The sequence below is a fragment of the Polyodon spathula genome, chromosome 5 (genome assembly GCF_017654505.1).
Source record: "Polyodon spathula isolate WHYD16114869_AA chromosome 5, ASM1765450v1, whole genome shotgun sequence".
In the NCBI taxonomy this organism is placed as follows: Eukaryota; Metazoa; Chordata; class Actinopteri; order Acipenseriformes; family Polyodontidae; genus Polyodon; species Polyodon spathula.
In genome coordinates this window covers 1,458,426-1,475,499 of record NC_054538.1, presented here as the reverse complement: position 1 = coordinate 1,475,499, position 17,074 = coordinate 1,458,426, and the positions used below count along the sequence as shown (strand labels likewise).

Below are 17,074 nucleotides of genomic sequence, written 5' to 3'. Positions count from 1 at the left end.
TCCATCTTGTACTGGAAATCACAGCAGAGCCGGGGAATGTGATTGAGGGAGAAGCACAGGCATCAAAATAAAGAGGACACCAGGGCTGCCTTCCTTTCGGGCCTGTTTGAAATACAGAGGCTCAATATATATTAACTAGCTAAGACATAGAAAAATGAACATTTATAGACAGCATTGTGTGTGTGTGTGTGTGTGTGTGTGTGTGTGTGTGTGTGTGTTGTGTGTGTGTATATATATATATATATATATATATATGGCAATTACTACAGCTATTTACAAGTAGAAAAGATACAGCATCGACAAACAAAAACTATAAAAAATAAATATTTTAAATAATTAAATATATAAAATATATATATAGATATATATATATAATATATAACATAATATATAACACACACGAATGCGTTAATGCTGTCTATAAATGTTCATTTTTCTATGTCTTAGCTAGTTTTGTTTTGATTAAGTAGGCCTAATACAAAATCAAAGAACAAAAAGATACACTATGGTAATATAATAAAGTAGTACCACTCAACCTGATCATTTATATCCATTATTATTTCTGTCTGAAATTGTTTGTACATTTTCATATTAATAAAATAAAGACGTTCGGTAATGCTTAATTTAAAATATCGAGATGAAACTAAATATTTTGGACGTGTAACACTACAAATTAGAGATTTTTATAGTACGAAAAACAATATGTACATGCAATTTGAAATGTCATAAAACACGTCCAAGGAGTTATTTGTTATGGTGCATTATTATATAAATAACAACAACAAAAATTAAAAAATAAACAGCTGAATGGAAAGCGAAAAATGTCGATATTCTTTCTAGCTAGATTAGAATGAGCAGTAGTTATGTCGCGGCATTGTGGACTTGCACATCATTGAATGCTTATAAAGATAACACTGTTCTTCAATTCAAACCGTTATCGCATCCCTGCGATTGCTTGCTGTGGTTTGGGGTCTTTAGTTAAATTATTACAAACGTGTGTGTTTATTTATTTTAAAAACAGCAAATAATTCTATTGAAAAAGTAGTTAGTCCAAATATGCTTCCTGTGTGTTTTATTCGGCATAACCATCATTTGCAAGGTACAACATAAGTGCTGCAGCAGTCAAATCAAAAACACCTGTTGCGCAAAGCACAAAAAAAAACATTGTATAGCTTTTTGTTAAAAAGGAGAAAAAAGTCTGTGTTGCGGTTATAATTTGTATTATTTGAGTGAACAGTTTGTGACTGTGAGGAGAGTAAAAACAAGATCACTCGCTGATATAACAGCCACCGGCTTCTATCAATCAGCAGTCGGTATCCTGGAAGCCAGTGAGAAACACACACACGCACTTCTTTATATAAACTCTCTAGTGCAGTGCTTCATACCCCGTATACTCTAACCACAATTATGAAGCTACAACAATCGTTGTGTCGTCGCCACACAATATCTAAGTATTGTAATAGAATATATGTTTTAAAAAAAGATTTCTCGATAAAATATGCGCAGGTATTTAAATCCCCCTACCTGGTGCCTCTGTGTTCTGTAGATTCGAAAGCGATGGCAGTCCCGCGCTTAGAGCCTCACAGACTATACTGCAACCGGCTCAGGGCATCGCAGTATTTATTTGAGCTCAAACTCGGCACTGTTGACTTTAGCACAAAGCAAAGATTTCACTGCCCCGCTAGCTTATAAAAATGGTTATTTTACCAAGATATCGATCGGCGTTATAAAATGCAGTAAAGCGTAATGGCTAAAAAGAAGGGAACGAAATATAATATCTGTGTAAATTTGCTGAAGTGTGACGTGCTGCTGTTGAAAGTTTACCTTCTTGGAATCTGGGTTAGCTAGATTTTTTTTTTTTTTTGTTTACTGACTTTGTTTATTCACAGATCACGGGTGTTTAAAACCGGTTTGCAGAATGGCGTATGGAAAAAGTCGTTCTTGTTAAGTAAATGGACTGTACAAAAGCTGTACTTGGCAAGTTACGGGCGGTGCAGAAGAATGGACTGTGGGAGAAAAAAAAACTATCGACTGCTGTCATCCCAGTGACATTCCCGGTTTTGATTTATTCGGGGAGAACTCCATCTTATCTGTTAGGATCAGTGGAATGGGGGGCACTAAGTAGTTTAAAACGACCCCCCTGACAATGGGCCTGTGATACGGAACATAACAGGTTAGAGCATCGCATTCACACTTATTGTTCCAAAATCTGCCCCAGAGAAAGAGAGAGAGAGAGAGAGAGAGAGAGAGAGAGAGAGAGAGAGAGAGAGAGAGAGAGAGAGAGAGGGAGAGAGAGAGAGAGAGAGAGAGAGAGAGAGAGAGAGAGAGAGAGGGAGAGAGGGAGAGAGAGAGATCGAGATCTGTGGCCAGACCTGCTTTCTCTGTACAATCTGGAGTTTGGGGAGGATTTGATCCTTGTTATTTAGGTACGATTTTGGTCTATCTGTGGGAAGCCTAAAGTGCCATCTGTGAGCAAAAAAAGGGGGCCAAGATGTTAACAGATAACAATTATCAGTTTTATGAATAACATATTTGAATGTGTTCAACAACTTTTTAACGAAATCGTCTAATTTGCAATAGCTCCACTACTATATAAATATTTAAAGACCCTATATATTATATATATATATATATATATATATATATATATATATATATATAAGAACATAAGAACATAAGAAAGTTTACAAACAAGAGGAGGTCATTCGGCCCATCTTGCTCGTTTGGTTGTTATTAGCTTATTGATCCCAGAATCTCATCAAGCAGCTTCTTGAAGGATCCCAGGGTGTCAGCTTCAACCACATTACTGGGGAGTTGATTCCAGACCGTCACGATTCTCTGTGTAAAAAAGTGCCTTCTGTTTTCTGTTCTGAATGCCCCTGTATCTAATCTCCATTTGTGACCCCTGGTCCTTGTTTCTTTTTTCAGGTCGAAAAAGTCTCTTGGGTCGCCATTGTCAATTTCTATGTGTGTGTGTGTGTGTGTGTGTGTGTGTGTGTGTGTGTGTGTGTGTGCTCCGACATTGTGAGTGTATGTATGTATGTACGTATGTATGTATATGTATGTGAGCTTGTAAGTGTAATTTATACAAATGAAATAACATGAAGTCACGATGCAGGAGATGAGATTTCGATCACTGATTAATATATGTATATAGTTGGTCAGACATGGAATATATCTGTAACCTCACTTAAATGATCATGATCAAATAATGTCATAAAAATAAAAAAAGTTATATTTCTGGTATATTTTTATTACAATTAATTACTGACGATATAATAATAATAATAATAATAATAATAATAATAATAATAATAATAATAATAATAATAATTTCTAGTATATTTTTATTATTATTATTATTATTATTATTATTATTATTATTATTATTATTATTATTATTATTATATAAAACACTGAGTTGACATTTCTAAATTATTAGTATTTTCTGGTTCCATAAAAACCTTCTCCATTATGTGTGTGTGTTTGTGTGTTTTCTTTTATTTATAATAAACTGTGTGTGGGGACAAAATTTGAGAACATGTCCCCACAAAGACAGTAACTCCTGAAAAAACGGCGTTGTGGGGACGTCCCCACTTTGTAAAACACATTTTTAAGAACTAAATATGCCTTTAAAAAAAAAAAAAACTAAAAGTGCCAAAATATTTAGTTTGTTGTCGACTTTCACTCTGTGTGGAGTTTTGTCTGACTGGAGTTAGAAATAGTAAATAAAAACATAACGAGAGTCAATGAGAAGTCTCCACAAGTATAGGAATACAACGTGTGTGTGTGTGTGTGTGTGTGTGTGTGTGTGTGTGTGTGTGTGTGTGTGTGTGTGTGTGTGTGTGTGTGTGTGTGTGTGTGTGTGTGTGTGTGTGTGCGTTTAACATAGTAAATTAAGTCTGAAGCTAAATCAAACCCACAGACTAAGACCCTTCATTCACACTGTAAAAGGTCTAACCATAAGTCTTGCAACAGATTTTAAATACGTAAACAAAAAAGTATGTATTTATATAGGCTACTTCACGCTGCAGTGTCTGGTCTTTAAGACTTTGTTTCATTCTTAAACATTTGGTAGTGCGTTGTGATGGAAATGTGTGGCGTTCGCAATGAACCCCACGGGAGCTGCTTATTTGTGAAACTGCGCCTTTTTAATCAAGGGCCGGGAAGGGCAGACATGAGAAACTCTTACCTGCTGGCGCCACTCACAAGAGAAAATGAACAATTTTATTAACATCTGAAAATTAAAAGCAATCGAGAAAACCAAGGCCGATTGATAAATAAAATGTTATTCAGATGCGAACTTCATTGCTTTATTACTTTCATTGACGTGTTTATTTATTCAAGTCCATACATTCTCAATTCACGCTACCAAAACACACTATTTACATGTGTAACACTTTTACAAGTTTTTATGTAAAGAAGCTATTCTAAAAATATATAGCGATTATCTTGTTTCGGCAATAAATACATTATTTTACCAGCACAAATACAACAGCTTTTGTAAATCTGTTCAATCTATCCATTATTTCGTTTTTCTGTATCCTAGTCGAAATACCAAGCTTCGAGAGTATTGTTTTTTCATAGGGACTTTGACCAAGTAATTAGAAATTAGTAAGATGAATATCAGGGGAAAAAACTCACACACAGAATATTAGAAAAGGTTGGAATAACACTTTAATATAGATTATGTATTTTTTTTTGTTTGTTTTCTACCAGAATACACATATATACGCCATAAATAAGGAATACAGAAGCGATTAATTAGTTGTTTGAAGAACTTCACTCTGCCAAACAGCGTCTATTATTCAATTACATAATATATAGCGACTTCTTTTCTTGTTTTTTCAACAATACAACGTTTTTGGTCCGTAAAAGCTGCAGGGAAAACAAAGGTTTTGCCAGATTATGACATTAACACCCCTTTACAAAAAATACTAAACAAAATCGACACCTAGAGTCAGTGAGAAACATCAAAAATATTTCGGAATGCGTGTTCACAAACTGTCATTTACAAATGTACAAATCGCGGGGGGAGAAGAGGTCCATTGGGTCTCGGAACATTTAAGAGGAGTTCATGATGGGTCTGGAATACACACCTTGATAGTAAGACGTCTCGCTAGAAATTTGCGAGGGGTCTAAGCTCGTTTTGCTGGCCACTGGACCCATGGAAAGGGCTCCTGAGATGGCAGACCCGTAACCAGAATAGTGCATCACCTGCTCGTAAGTTTTAAGGTCCATTTTGTGATGTTGCTGTTCGGAGGACATGAGATTGTTGATGGAGAAAGGGTGGTTGAACGAATAGTGGTGCTCTGGCTTGAGGTGCGCTTCGTGGGCGAGGACCGAGTGATGCTGGGACATCAGATGCTGTGCCTGAGACGCTGGGGAAGCCGCATGTCCGGGGCTCACTTCTTGGTTGGACTTCATGTCTGGCATGGGTCGCTTGTGCTCGTTTGAAGAGGACGCATTGGAGCGGGGAGACTCGTTGCCGTTGCAGCTTTCGGAGCTGCTGTGAGAGCCCCCATCAGAAGCCTTCCTGCCAGAATCCTTTGGAAGCTTGTCACATTTAAAGCGCTTCTGTCTCCTAAGGTAGCAGCCGTTCTCAAACATGTTCCCTGAATCCGGGTGCAGGGTCCAGAAGGAACCCTTACCGGGCTTGTCGGGTGATCTCGGCACTTTAAGGAAACAGTCATTGAAGGACAGTGAGTGGCGGATCGAGTTCTGCCAGCGCTGCTGGTTCTGTCGATAGAAAGGGAAAAGGTCCATGATCCACTGGTAAATCTCACTGAGGGTGAGCATTTTGTTAGGAGATTGCTGGATGGCCATGGTGATAAGGGAGATGTAAGAGTAAGGGGGTTTGGCGTGCGTGTAGCTTCTTCTGTAGGTTTTCGGGTCCCTTGATCTATTGATATTAGACTGGCCGTACACGGGACTCATTGCGTTCATGTTCGTATAGGATGTCAAAGCATTCATCGATGGAGGTTGGGCGTTCATAGCGCTAATGTTGGGACTGAGAGAGGCGCTCATGCCCGCCATCCCAGCGCCCATGCCGTTCATAGCCCCTGTGCACGCTGACATGCCCGTCATTGAGGGGCTCATCCCGGTGTTCATGTAGGACATGTTCATGGAGCTGGCCGGCATGTTGGCCGTGGAGCTCATTCCTGGCATACTCATGTACGTGTTCATGCTGTTCATGCCAAGTCCTGGATTCATGCTGCCCACCGTTGTGTAGCACTAAATGAAGACAAGTAAAAAAGTTTTAGTCAAACGTAATAATGTCGGTTTAGTTTTTATCAAAATGCACGATTATATTCAGTCAACACACTCAATTGTGTATTTGAACAATCTGTGTATTACAACATATTTGTATTATATATATATATATATATAATATATATATTATACATATAATATATAATATATATGATATCTATATATAAAGTTGAATGATTTTGTAATTTTATTGACCATTATTATTTAAAATAAGAAACTTGTGCTTTTTACAATACAGCAAAATAATAAAAATAGACAAACGATAAAGACTTTTGTCTTGAGTTTCTAATAGCTACCCTATCTCTTTTTGATAGATTAAATTGATTAAATATTTGTTTTTCAACAAAACTTCAGTATTCATTAAAATGACAGGATATGTCAAATTATCGGAAGCAATAACATTCTATAAAATTAAAATTGGTTGCGCAGAAGTTAAAAAAAAAACAAACATATATATATATATATATATATATATATCTATATAATAATATATATAGATATATATATGATATATATATATATATATATATATATATCGGATATATCTTTTATGAAATCTAGTAACAGTTTGAATTAACATTGTCAAAATGTATCTGGCAATTTGAGTTAAAAAGTCGTGGGGGAAAAGTTTTCCCTTGCATGTCAACCAAACTTTGTTAGGATAGTGCTGCTCGGAGATCTGCAGGATTTGGAGTCGCCTCAAGTCAATATTTGATCACAAAGTTAATATTATCTCAAGGCTAATATTGCGTGGTATAAAAGGGATAGGCTAGACAAAAAGTATAGCTACCCACCTCGGGCTCTCCGTAATAGCTGGTCCAGTCTGAGTGTTCGTGTCCTTCCATTTTCACTGCACCCAGCATCGCGGAAGCAGCAGGATCTGTGTTCAACTACTTCTGGAGAGAAGATGAAGAAAAAACCTTTCTTAAACTAAAATATCTGGCGACGGGTTTCCCAGAGCGCTGGTCTGCTGTGCAGGTCTGTGTTCGTGCATGTGTAGGTTTCAGATTCGCTGTGCTCAGAGGCGCTGTGCTGATGATAGAGTCGAAGTGACGTTGGTGGCTGTGTGCAGACTCTGTGATATAGCTGTGTGCGGCAGGCCAGCCGCCAATCCCTTCTTCTTCGGAGCCCTATTTGAATAATCAGCTCACACCTTGGCGCGAGGCTCCTCGGCTTGGCCCCCTATTGTACACCTGCCCTGGCTAAAAGAGAACAAAGCAATTTGAATGCATTCATTAAACCCTAATCTGATTGTTCTCAATGGAAATGAAGAGAGGGGGTTTAAACTTATAGTACGAGATACGCTTTTTCTTTTTTTCAGAATGAAGGTCCTATTGCTGCATAAAACAAAATAAATATACACATAAATACATAGATAAATAAATACTGCGTTTTATCTACATTTTCTTCAGTCAAACTGGTATAAAATCGTTGTGTGTTTTAATAACTTTAAAGTCACAGCACTACCCCTTGTTCTGTAATAGACAGCATTCTGTGGGATCAGACAGTAAAACAATCCTGTCATCCAGTTGTTTTTAAGATTCGAGCGCAATCCCATCTTTCGTTGAGGATCTATCAGTTTAAATAACCTACTTTGGCATATCGATGATGATAGATGCCATACAGTATAGCCTACTGAAAAACGATTGATTGAATAAAATGTATTTTCTTATGTATTGTTTATTTGGAAATCACCAATAATATAATAATAATAATAATAATAATAATAATAATAAGGTGCAGTTTATTTTCAGGAGCAAGATTCAATTCTAAGTGTGTTTTGTTCAAACTAGGATTCATTAGTGCAGTGTTGTGTGCAGTGGAATGAGATTTGGAGTTGGTACAATGGAAAGGTGTAAGGCTGGTGTCGCTACAGGGGTCCAAGGTTACTTCAAGCTCTCAGCTCCCTGTATATCTCAATGTTTCGCAACTTAAGCAAACATGTGAAAGCACAGTGACTTTACTAAAATCCACATCAGTACGCATAAAAAATAAAAAATAATAACAATCTTATCTTTTCACATGGAACGTATAATTTAAAGTCCAATTAAATAAAATAAAAAAAGTTAAACAAAATGGATTTATTTTACGACTGAGCATTGTTAGCCTGCATCTGTGACATAATGCAACAGATGCTTAGTCGTTTTAGTTGCTTTCCCGTCATTAAAAGTAAATATGCTAAGGGATACTGTATTAAAATACTATGTTTGTATGAAACAGAATGTCGAATCAGCGCCTCCCTTGTTTTAATACTGCTCAGCTCCAGACCCGAGGCCTGGTGTTTTATTGATTCAGCAGGACACGCTTTCTGTTTGAGATATTAAACAGAGTAAAGTTTATTTAATGTGTTTGATCATCTGAGATTTAGCGGCTCTCTTCAGCGATGGCTGATAAAGCAGGCTTCTGAAAACACGGCTATTCTTTGAAGTGGAATTAATCGTACTATTTCACTGCTAATATACTTGCCTATTATACAGAGACAGCAAGTGGTAGAATTCTCCTGGATCTGTTTTCATATAAAGCGCTATACACGCGTGGCGTAACAACCCGCTTCCACACGCATTCTATTGCATGTGGAAGTATTTGGGATCACAGCGGGCACTGGTTTTTCCTGTGCATACCAACATGGAAACTAATTTGTTTGCATAGAGCTGAATTGTAGAATTTCAATTATTATTATTTTTTTCTTGTTGGACTAAGAGCCGATCGATATTGAAATGTGGAAGCATAAAGCCGACTTCAGACAAACCTGTCAGTTACATTGTTTACATGTTAATACAAGAATATACATTATATTGTAGTGCTTTAATTCAAATGATTATTGTTATTATGGATTTTTAATGAGTAAAATAAAAGAAACGGCACACTTGAGTTCAGTGTTTTAAAAAATAAGCTATTAGCATATTTAACAATTTTTAAGACAGCCTATTTCTTATTTTAGCAGTCCACTATATATATATATATAGATAGATAGATATATACATATATAGATAGATAGACAGATAGATAGATAGATAGAAATATAGATAGATAGATATAAATATAGATAGATAGATAGATAGATATAAATATAGATAGATAGATAGATAGATAGATAGATAGATAGATAGATAGATAGATAGATAGATAGATTAAAATATATAAAACATCTACGGTTTTGAAGCTTAATAATGATTTTAAGGTGTAGGCAATTTATCATTTTAAGAACTACCACGAGCCTTATTTCAAAACCAAATGGATCACATTGTCAGCACACACGCAAATATAAACACGTACACGTTTTAACAACGTTCGATGCTTATGTATTTATCGGTTTATTTATTTATTATTTTTAAGTAATTTTTGATTTTTTAGACTTTTGCATGATAGCATTCTGTACACATCCTCCAAATAGCGACAATGCCGCGCACCTCTGCATGTGACACTGCACTGTTATAGAGAAATGCCATGTTAACTGCAATAGAGCGTGGGAGCGCCCTCTGCTGTCTGCTTGACTAAAAACGCAACGAAGTGTCCGGTGCTAAACATGAACAGGCATTTGTGTAAGCTGTATTTGCCTTTTTTGCTATTGCAGCATATTTATTATTTGCCTTTTTATTTATACAAGGGGGAAAAAGGCGTACGGGCAATGATAAAATACATTTACACATAGATCACACCAACGGTGCCCACACACTCAGAATGCTGGGTTACAGTGGGGTCCTGTCAGTCAGGGGAGTTTGCCAACTCTAACAGGAATGGACAAACTAGGATATGACTATGGGGTGCCATGTGTTTAAAAAAAAAAAAAAAAACCGTTCATATTTTAACACGTCCTTTTTTCCAGATTTAGCTTAAATCTTGCATTTTTTTCCCCAGATTTAACTTAAATCTTGCATTTTTTTTCCCAGATTTAACTTAAATCTTGCATTTTTTTTCCCAGATTTAACTTAAATCTTGTATTTTTTTTCCCAGATTTAACTTAAATCTTGTATTTTCCCCAGATTTAACTTAAATCTTGTATTTTTCCCCAGATTTATAAATGTCGTGAAATTTAACATTTAGCTAAATATTTAACAAATCTCTTATCCAGATTTAACATTTGGCTCAATATTTAACTGGCCAGCGAAATCTGGAGTTTGTATGCAAATGAGCTCCGCCCTTTTTGTGCTTTCACGCGATTTGTTTGGCTGAAATGTCCGTATTCCCCGATTAGCAAGCAGAAAATATATATATAGAAGGTATAAATATAAAATAAAAATCATCATAACAATATCTTTATGGAGCGCCTTGCATAGCGGACCACCATCACAAAGCGCTTCACAGAGGTAGGCTGTGAACTGCTGTGAACTGTGCATTCTATGCAGAGTCACTGTACAACAGGAGTTGATTCACAAGGCGTCCGCAGGACCTCGCAAGGAGGCTGATTAGGGAGTGGTTAATATGTAGAAAACAGAAAGTACTGATTAGAGGAAAAACCTCAGAATGGAGTGTGGTAACCAGCGGTGTACCACAGGGATCAGTATTAGGTCCTCTGCTATTCCTAATCTACATTAATGATTTAGGTTCTGGTATAGTAAGCAAACTTGTTACATTTGCAGAGGACACAAAAGTAGGAGGAGTGGCAAACACTGTTGTAGCAGCAAAGGTCATTCAAAATGATCTAGACAAGATTCAGAACTGGGCAGACACATGGCAAATGACATTTAATAGAGAAAAGTGTAAGGTACTGCACGCAGGAAATAAAAATGTACATTATAAATATCATATGGGAGATATTGAAATTGGAGAAGGAATCTATGAAAAAGACCTAGGAGTTTTTGTTGACTCAGAAATGTCTTCATCTAGGCAATGTGGGGAAGCTATAAAAAAGGCTAACAAGATGCTCGGATACATTGTGAAAAGTGTTGAATTTAAATCAAGGGAAGTAATGTTAAAACTGTACAATGCACTAGTAAGACCTCATTTTGAATATTGTGTGCAGTTCTGGTCACCTCGCTATAAAAAAGATATTGCTGCTGTAGAAAGAGTGCAAAGAAGAGCGACCAGAATTATTCCGGGCTTAAAAGGCATGTCATATGCAGACAGGATAAAAGAATTGAATCTGTTCAGTCTTGAACAAAGAAGACTACGTGGCGACCTAATTCAAGCATTCAAAATTCTAAAAGGTATTGACAGTGTCGACCCAAGGGACTTTTTCAGCCTGAAAAACGAAACAAGGACCAGGGGTCACAAATGGAGATTAGACAAAGGGGCATTCAGAACAGAAAATAGGAGGCACTTTTTTACACAGAGAATTGTGAGGGTCTGGAATCAACTCCCCAGTAATGTTGTTGAAGCTGACACCCTGGGATCCTTCAAGAAGCTGCTTGATGAGATTCTGGGATCAATAAGCTACTGACAACCAAACGAGCAAGATGGGCCGAATGGCCTCCTCTCGTTTGTAAACTTTCTTATGTTCTTATGTTCTTATGAGTGTCTTGCTCAGGGTCACACACAGTGAGTCAGCGGCAGGGTGGGATATGAACAGGTAATATTTTAGTTAGAAGCCCTGGACTTTAACCACTGGACTACACTGCCTCCTTAAAATTATTTCAGTGAAAATAAACAACGATATTTTATTCTGTAAAGTAAAAAATAACGCGAGGAATCAAAAAAAAAAAAAAAAAAAAAAAAAAAGAGCAAGGGTGAAGACATTGCAATTAAAGTAAATGCTTCAAACACTGAAGCAAAGAGGTTGGCAAACAATTGCAGGACTTCGCATTTGTGGAAGTTTATCGCAGTGAGCAGACTCCGACGCAGGGCGTCTGCGGTGTTGTTGACGATTCACAGCAACAACCAGCCCTTGCTAACTGTCTTTACGTTCCCACAGTGCACCACAACCTCTACGAACATGTCAGGAGCATATAATTCAGTAGCGACTGGAGCTATGATGATAGTTGGGAAACACTGCTGCAGTTTGTACACGTTGCACTTGCAGCGGTCTTACGATGTTAGGTTAAAGTTGCTTTTGGGAAACGGATCGCCGGTTCTAAATGCCACCAAACGCGCAATACACGTTTACTAATTTAAATATATTTCGTGTGACTTCCTGGGGGGTATATGCATCACAAGTGTGTATTTTCTTCCAAGCGGAATACCAGATCTGTAGTCTTCTCCGGGAAGCTGTGGAGGTGTTAATCTTTAAATGTCCTTGTTTATTTGTGTCAACACTGCAAGTGTCCTAATTGCTGGTATTAACACCCGAGGTAACGGGGCACATTGTTTGAATAATTCTATACCTTAATATATATGTACGACAGATAACACTAAATAAGTAAAGCATATTCAAATACGTATATTAAAACTCATTCAGCGTGTCCTTTATTGTCTTCAACCCTTTTGCAGTCCCTCGTACCATACCGTAATGGTAGTTGTTTATCATGAAGCTGGGTAAAGACAAGGATTTTTACTCAACAGCCATTGTCTTCTTCAGGAACATTTTCAGAGTCCTGGGTCTTATCAGCACTGTTCAAGCCGACCAGGGCAGACTGCACCTGGGTCAACTTAATAAGCAGATTGGGGTGATCATTGTGGCTAAACTAACCATGTGTTTGTTTGTCAGAGGAGAAAGAGGACAGGTACCCATGAGTTAAACACAAATGCATATTAATCCAATTTAATTTGGACCTTTTATGCCTAGATGCTATATAAATATTACTCAAACACAAATGTAGTAACGTTTAGAATTGCTCCAACATTATATTATACACTTTACATTATACATTATACACTGTTAGAATGTAACACCATTCTGGAATAAATGACAGCGTTTGTGGGGATAGATATTGGAGTGAATTGCACTTGATTTTGTGGTTGTTGGTTTTGCTTTGTGGAATCCCTGAAAGCTGTATCCCTTCACTGTAAACTGTGTGTTTAAGAATTAAACAGCACCCATACAATAGATTATAAGCACATCTTAGTATTCATATACTTTATATTGTAATGTTCCTTTTTGGTAACACTTCTGTTTATTGTGAGTCTCAATCTAAATGCATTTTTAAAAGGCTTTTATAATCGTTTACACGAGATAACTGTTAAACCCTTTGACTTTTCAGACTGTAAATCAAAGCCACAGTGATAAGTTGGTACCATTGTGTTGTAACACTCCAACCAAAGTATTTCCAGACCGGAGCAGCTCTTAATAGAAGTGAAGTTATTCTTGATTGCAATGTCCATTATTAGATAGCTTGCAGATAGCTTAATATTCTATTATTGGTCCATTTCATTGATTTAATGTGTTACTTTTTAACCATAATGCTTAACTTGACATGCCACCACTACAATCTGAGCATTACCTTTAAAAAAGAAATGCCTTTTTACCATTCTAAATCTCTTAAAATAATGTTATGACCGTTTGTAGAAGGATCAAGAGGAGACCAGGGATGGCTGAAACATGGAACAGTTGTAACACTTTGAATTTCTGCAATCAGAAGCAAGCTAGAGTGCCATCACTCATTGGACACATGCTCAGTTCCGATCTATGTCTTCCTGTGGAAGAGGAGCTGCCTGTGCCAGACCTGAGATTTTATCTACAAAAATCTGACCTAGGAGAGTAATTTCTAACCTAATTTTCTTTTTATGATCTATCCCTGTGTTACCCAGTTCACAGATCCAGGCTTCTAGCATTCTCATCCCTGATCTCTGTACTTCTAATTGACACAGTTGATTGCTCTTAGTTTTATTGTTTCTTGCTGGAACATGAGGTTTAATAGCGGCTCCCTGGGTTGGGGCCGGTTGTAACACGTGTTACAATTGATCCCATACAATATTAGCTCCACTATATTTAGGCATATCAAGCTTGCACCAAAGGAAATAAACTGACCCTATGTGACTATAGTGACTTATTCTTGCTTGAAAAGGCCAATCATTTTAGGGATGATAAACAGCTAAAATGGTCAAATATTAAAAACAAGAAATAAAGATAGTTAGTTTTTTAATTAAATAAAAACTAAAATATTTGCTTTATGTGAAAATTGATCTTATTTAATAAAACATTCAGTTCTTGAGTTAAATTAAATGTGTTGCTGTTTATTTAATTATACTTCACAGAATGTTTTATCTGACCCCACCCATCGTTACAACTGACCCTGGGCATGGGGTCAATTGTAACATCGCACATCTTCCATTTCAAGCCCTCTTGCAGTATGTATATCAGCTAGATCAAATCATCTGTGCATAATGAAGAGAAAGGTAAAACATGTTACAAATGACCCTGATCTCCCCTATAATATCAAGGTCTGCATCTGCTTATCAACACAATGTCATGTGGAACAGTCTGAGTCTCCAGTTCCGTCTGTTGTTGCATTTAAATGAATGCAAGATACATTTGTAGCAGTAAATACGAAACAGTAATGAATTACCAGTACACTAAACACTGTGTATAAATCAGCATACACGTTGTTTTTGTTTTATTCAAATGTTACACGATCATATCACGATCAACTTTGATCCCAAAGTCTTGATGGTGCAGCAGGGGCCATATCCACCGTTTCTAGCAATAGTCATCAATCTTGAATTCTTCCCAAACACTCCCTCAAACCACATTAACAACATGTTTCAATGAGCTGTTGATAGAAGCAAAATGAAAGTAAAAGAAGAAGAAAATATAAGAATAACTTGTATGCATATTTAATCATTTCCAGCTACAAAAGTATTACTGCAGATGTTCTGATTATTAGGTCCAGGTTTCGAGGATAAGGTTGTTATAAGGCACAGTTCATGGTAATATTGGGGTTTAATATGAGTCATTATGGTTTTATTTGTAAAGGAACAGTCATACCAGGTGACTAGTTCAGAAGCAGACATGAGTCCAAAATGTATCAAAATATTTTTAGTGCCTCTTCAAGTCTGAAGACCCTACAGAGCTACAGACATTGCGGACAGAAGGCGTCAGAGAGAATTTGAATCACATCTCAGATAACATTCCATAATGAATAATAATCCATTTTCTACTCTTTCCCAAATTCTGGAAAGAAGCCTATACCTGTTGAGTTGTGCTGCACTGTGCAAACATGTCAGAATAGTGAATGGAAAGCGTGTGTGTCTCTAATATCAGCTGCTGACTTTCCACATCACCCGTGACATTTTTGTTCATTAAGTCTTTTCGGCATCTTTCATTTTAGAAGTTGTTTCTGACCACCCACAGCTGTAGCAGGCAGTGCTATTGAAATTCCATAACTGAGTGTGTTTTACAATGGCAAAGACTAGTTACTATTGACAATGTATTGCCACTTTATTGAATGCACCCCCAATTTGAAATATGGGTGGTTTCCTTACTGTGAAGCTACAGTAAAATTGTGCATATAGAAGTTGCACACACAGCAGCTGTGTCTATAGACTCAGAGACCAGAAGGGCACATATATAAGTGATGTAAGAGAGATTGTGGGAGAAGAGCTTGCTGGCAATCAGAACAAGTCTGAAATAACCTGGATAACTGGATAACAACAACAACATCACAAATGCAATGAGACGCAGGCTACCTGAGACTGTGGATACTTAAAACAAGAGAACAACAATGACAACATTGTCCAGGCTTCTCCAGGCTGCAATTGAAAATATTACTGAAACAGGTAAGCATGGGGTCCTCTCTATACTGTGTATTCAGGCAAGTCCTCAGCAAGGGCAGTCTTTGGGTTGTATGAGTGAGGGAATTTACATTACCACAGCTTCTGAAAAAGGGCATCTGGTGAAGTTAGTGCCCTGCCTTTTTCAAATAGCATGGTTGATTGATGTTTATGTTTGAAAGTGACTTATGACGTTACCTATATATATATATATATATATATATATATATATATATATATATACATACACATATACATACACACACACACACACACACACACACACACACACACACACACACACACACACACACACACACTGTTGGGCATTTCCTCTTAAAGCTTCAATTTGGATGTATGCATCTATTCTAAAGCACAAAGACGTGGGACGTTTTACCACCGTTCTGATTTTTTTTTTTAAAGGAGAGAGGGCAATAGGGTTAAGCCTGTAACTTGTCAAAGCAAAATTAATAGTAAGATCCCCTTTCTTCAGAAATCCATGGAAGATGTTTGCTGCCAACAGCCTGTGGTGACAGTAAACATTCCAGACAGGGCTGCAGTTTGGACGTGCCTTTATCTTTCACAGCTGTGACAACTGCAGTTGGGTTCTGGTTTGAGGTCTGCCACAGTGTGTTTACCTGCAAATGAATCTGAAAAGCACAGTGACTGGGAATGCATACAACACAGTTAAATAAAATGAATACAGCTATTCAAAATCCAAAAAAGAGTGCAGTTATTACATAGGAACAGCCAGCCCCAGGCAAAGGCATTGCTTACCTCCATGGGTAAGAATTTCTACAAATAAACATCATTTATATTTAAAGATTGTGTTGTGGGGGGCAGGATCCTACATCTTCTATGTGCTTGAAGCAAACAGGACTGGGTCAGAGACACAAGGTTTCAGTGCCACTGTTTGAGCATCTGCAATATCTTAAACTGTTGTGTTTCTTATGCTAAATGCTGTGTTCCAAAAACCCCCTACCGCTCTTTAAAATATTTTGCAGCACATCCTTAGATAAAACAAACAGATTCACATCAATGCAGGAGCAGAAAGTTGCAGGAGCAAGCTCATTGGCTTCTCACTGGCTTCTCAATGGCATTTCAAGAAGAAAACCAATCATATATGTAATTCCTAGTGAGGTCACAGGTACAAGGCAAACAATGTAAAAACAATCCCAGGAATATCTCCATCAATCCATCCATTCAGCATAAACCA

At 37.1% G+C, this 17,074-nt stretch overlaps 1 protein-coding gene and 1 long non-coding RNA gene across 2 annotated transcripts in view; both read right to left on the bottom strand.

Moving 5' to 3' along the window:
• Nucleotides 1–2,223, bottom strand: part of LOC121315395 — a 37,413-nt gene extending 35,190 nt beyond the window's left edge. The window contains exon 1 of the long non-coding RNA XR_005950258.1: nucleotides 1,525–2,223. This is a non-coding gene — a long non-coding RNA (uncharacterized LOC121315395). The remainder of the gene's footprint in view (nucleotides 1–1,524) is intronic.
• Nucleotides 2,224–4,319: 2,096 nt separating this feature from the next.
• Nucleotides 4,320–7,494, bottom strand: LOC121315394 (forkhead box protein A2-like). The gene is made up of 2 exons (XM_041249448.1): nucleotides 7,068–7,494; nucleotides 4,320–6,234 (listed from the first exon to the last, which is right to left on the bottom strand). Exons 1-2 carry the CDS (start codon nucleotides 7,134–7,136, stop codon nucleotides 5,065–5,067), a joined length of 1,239 nt encoding a protein of 412 aa, XP_041105382.1. The 5' UTR covers nucleotides 7,137–7,494; the 3' UTR covers nucleotides 4,320–5,064.
• Between the last annotated feature and the right edge of the window lie 9,580 nt (nucleotides 7,495–17,074).

Bases quoted from the DNA above. Each gene is read 5' to 3' on its own strand.
- LOC121315394 (XM_041249448.1), bottom strand. From the start codon at position 7,136: ATGCTGGGTGCAGTGAAAATGGAAGGACACGAACACTCAGACTGGACC. The intron at 6,235-7,067 runs GTGGGTAGCTAT...GTCTTCATTTAG, and splicing joins GCTATTACGGAGAGCCCGAG to TGCTACACAACGGTGGGCAG.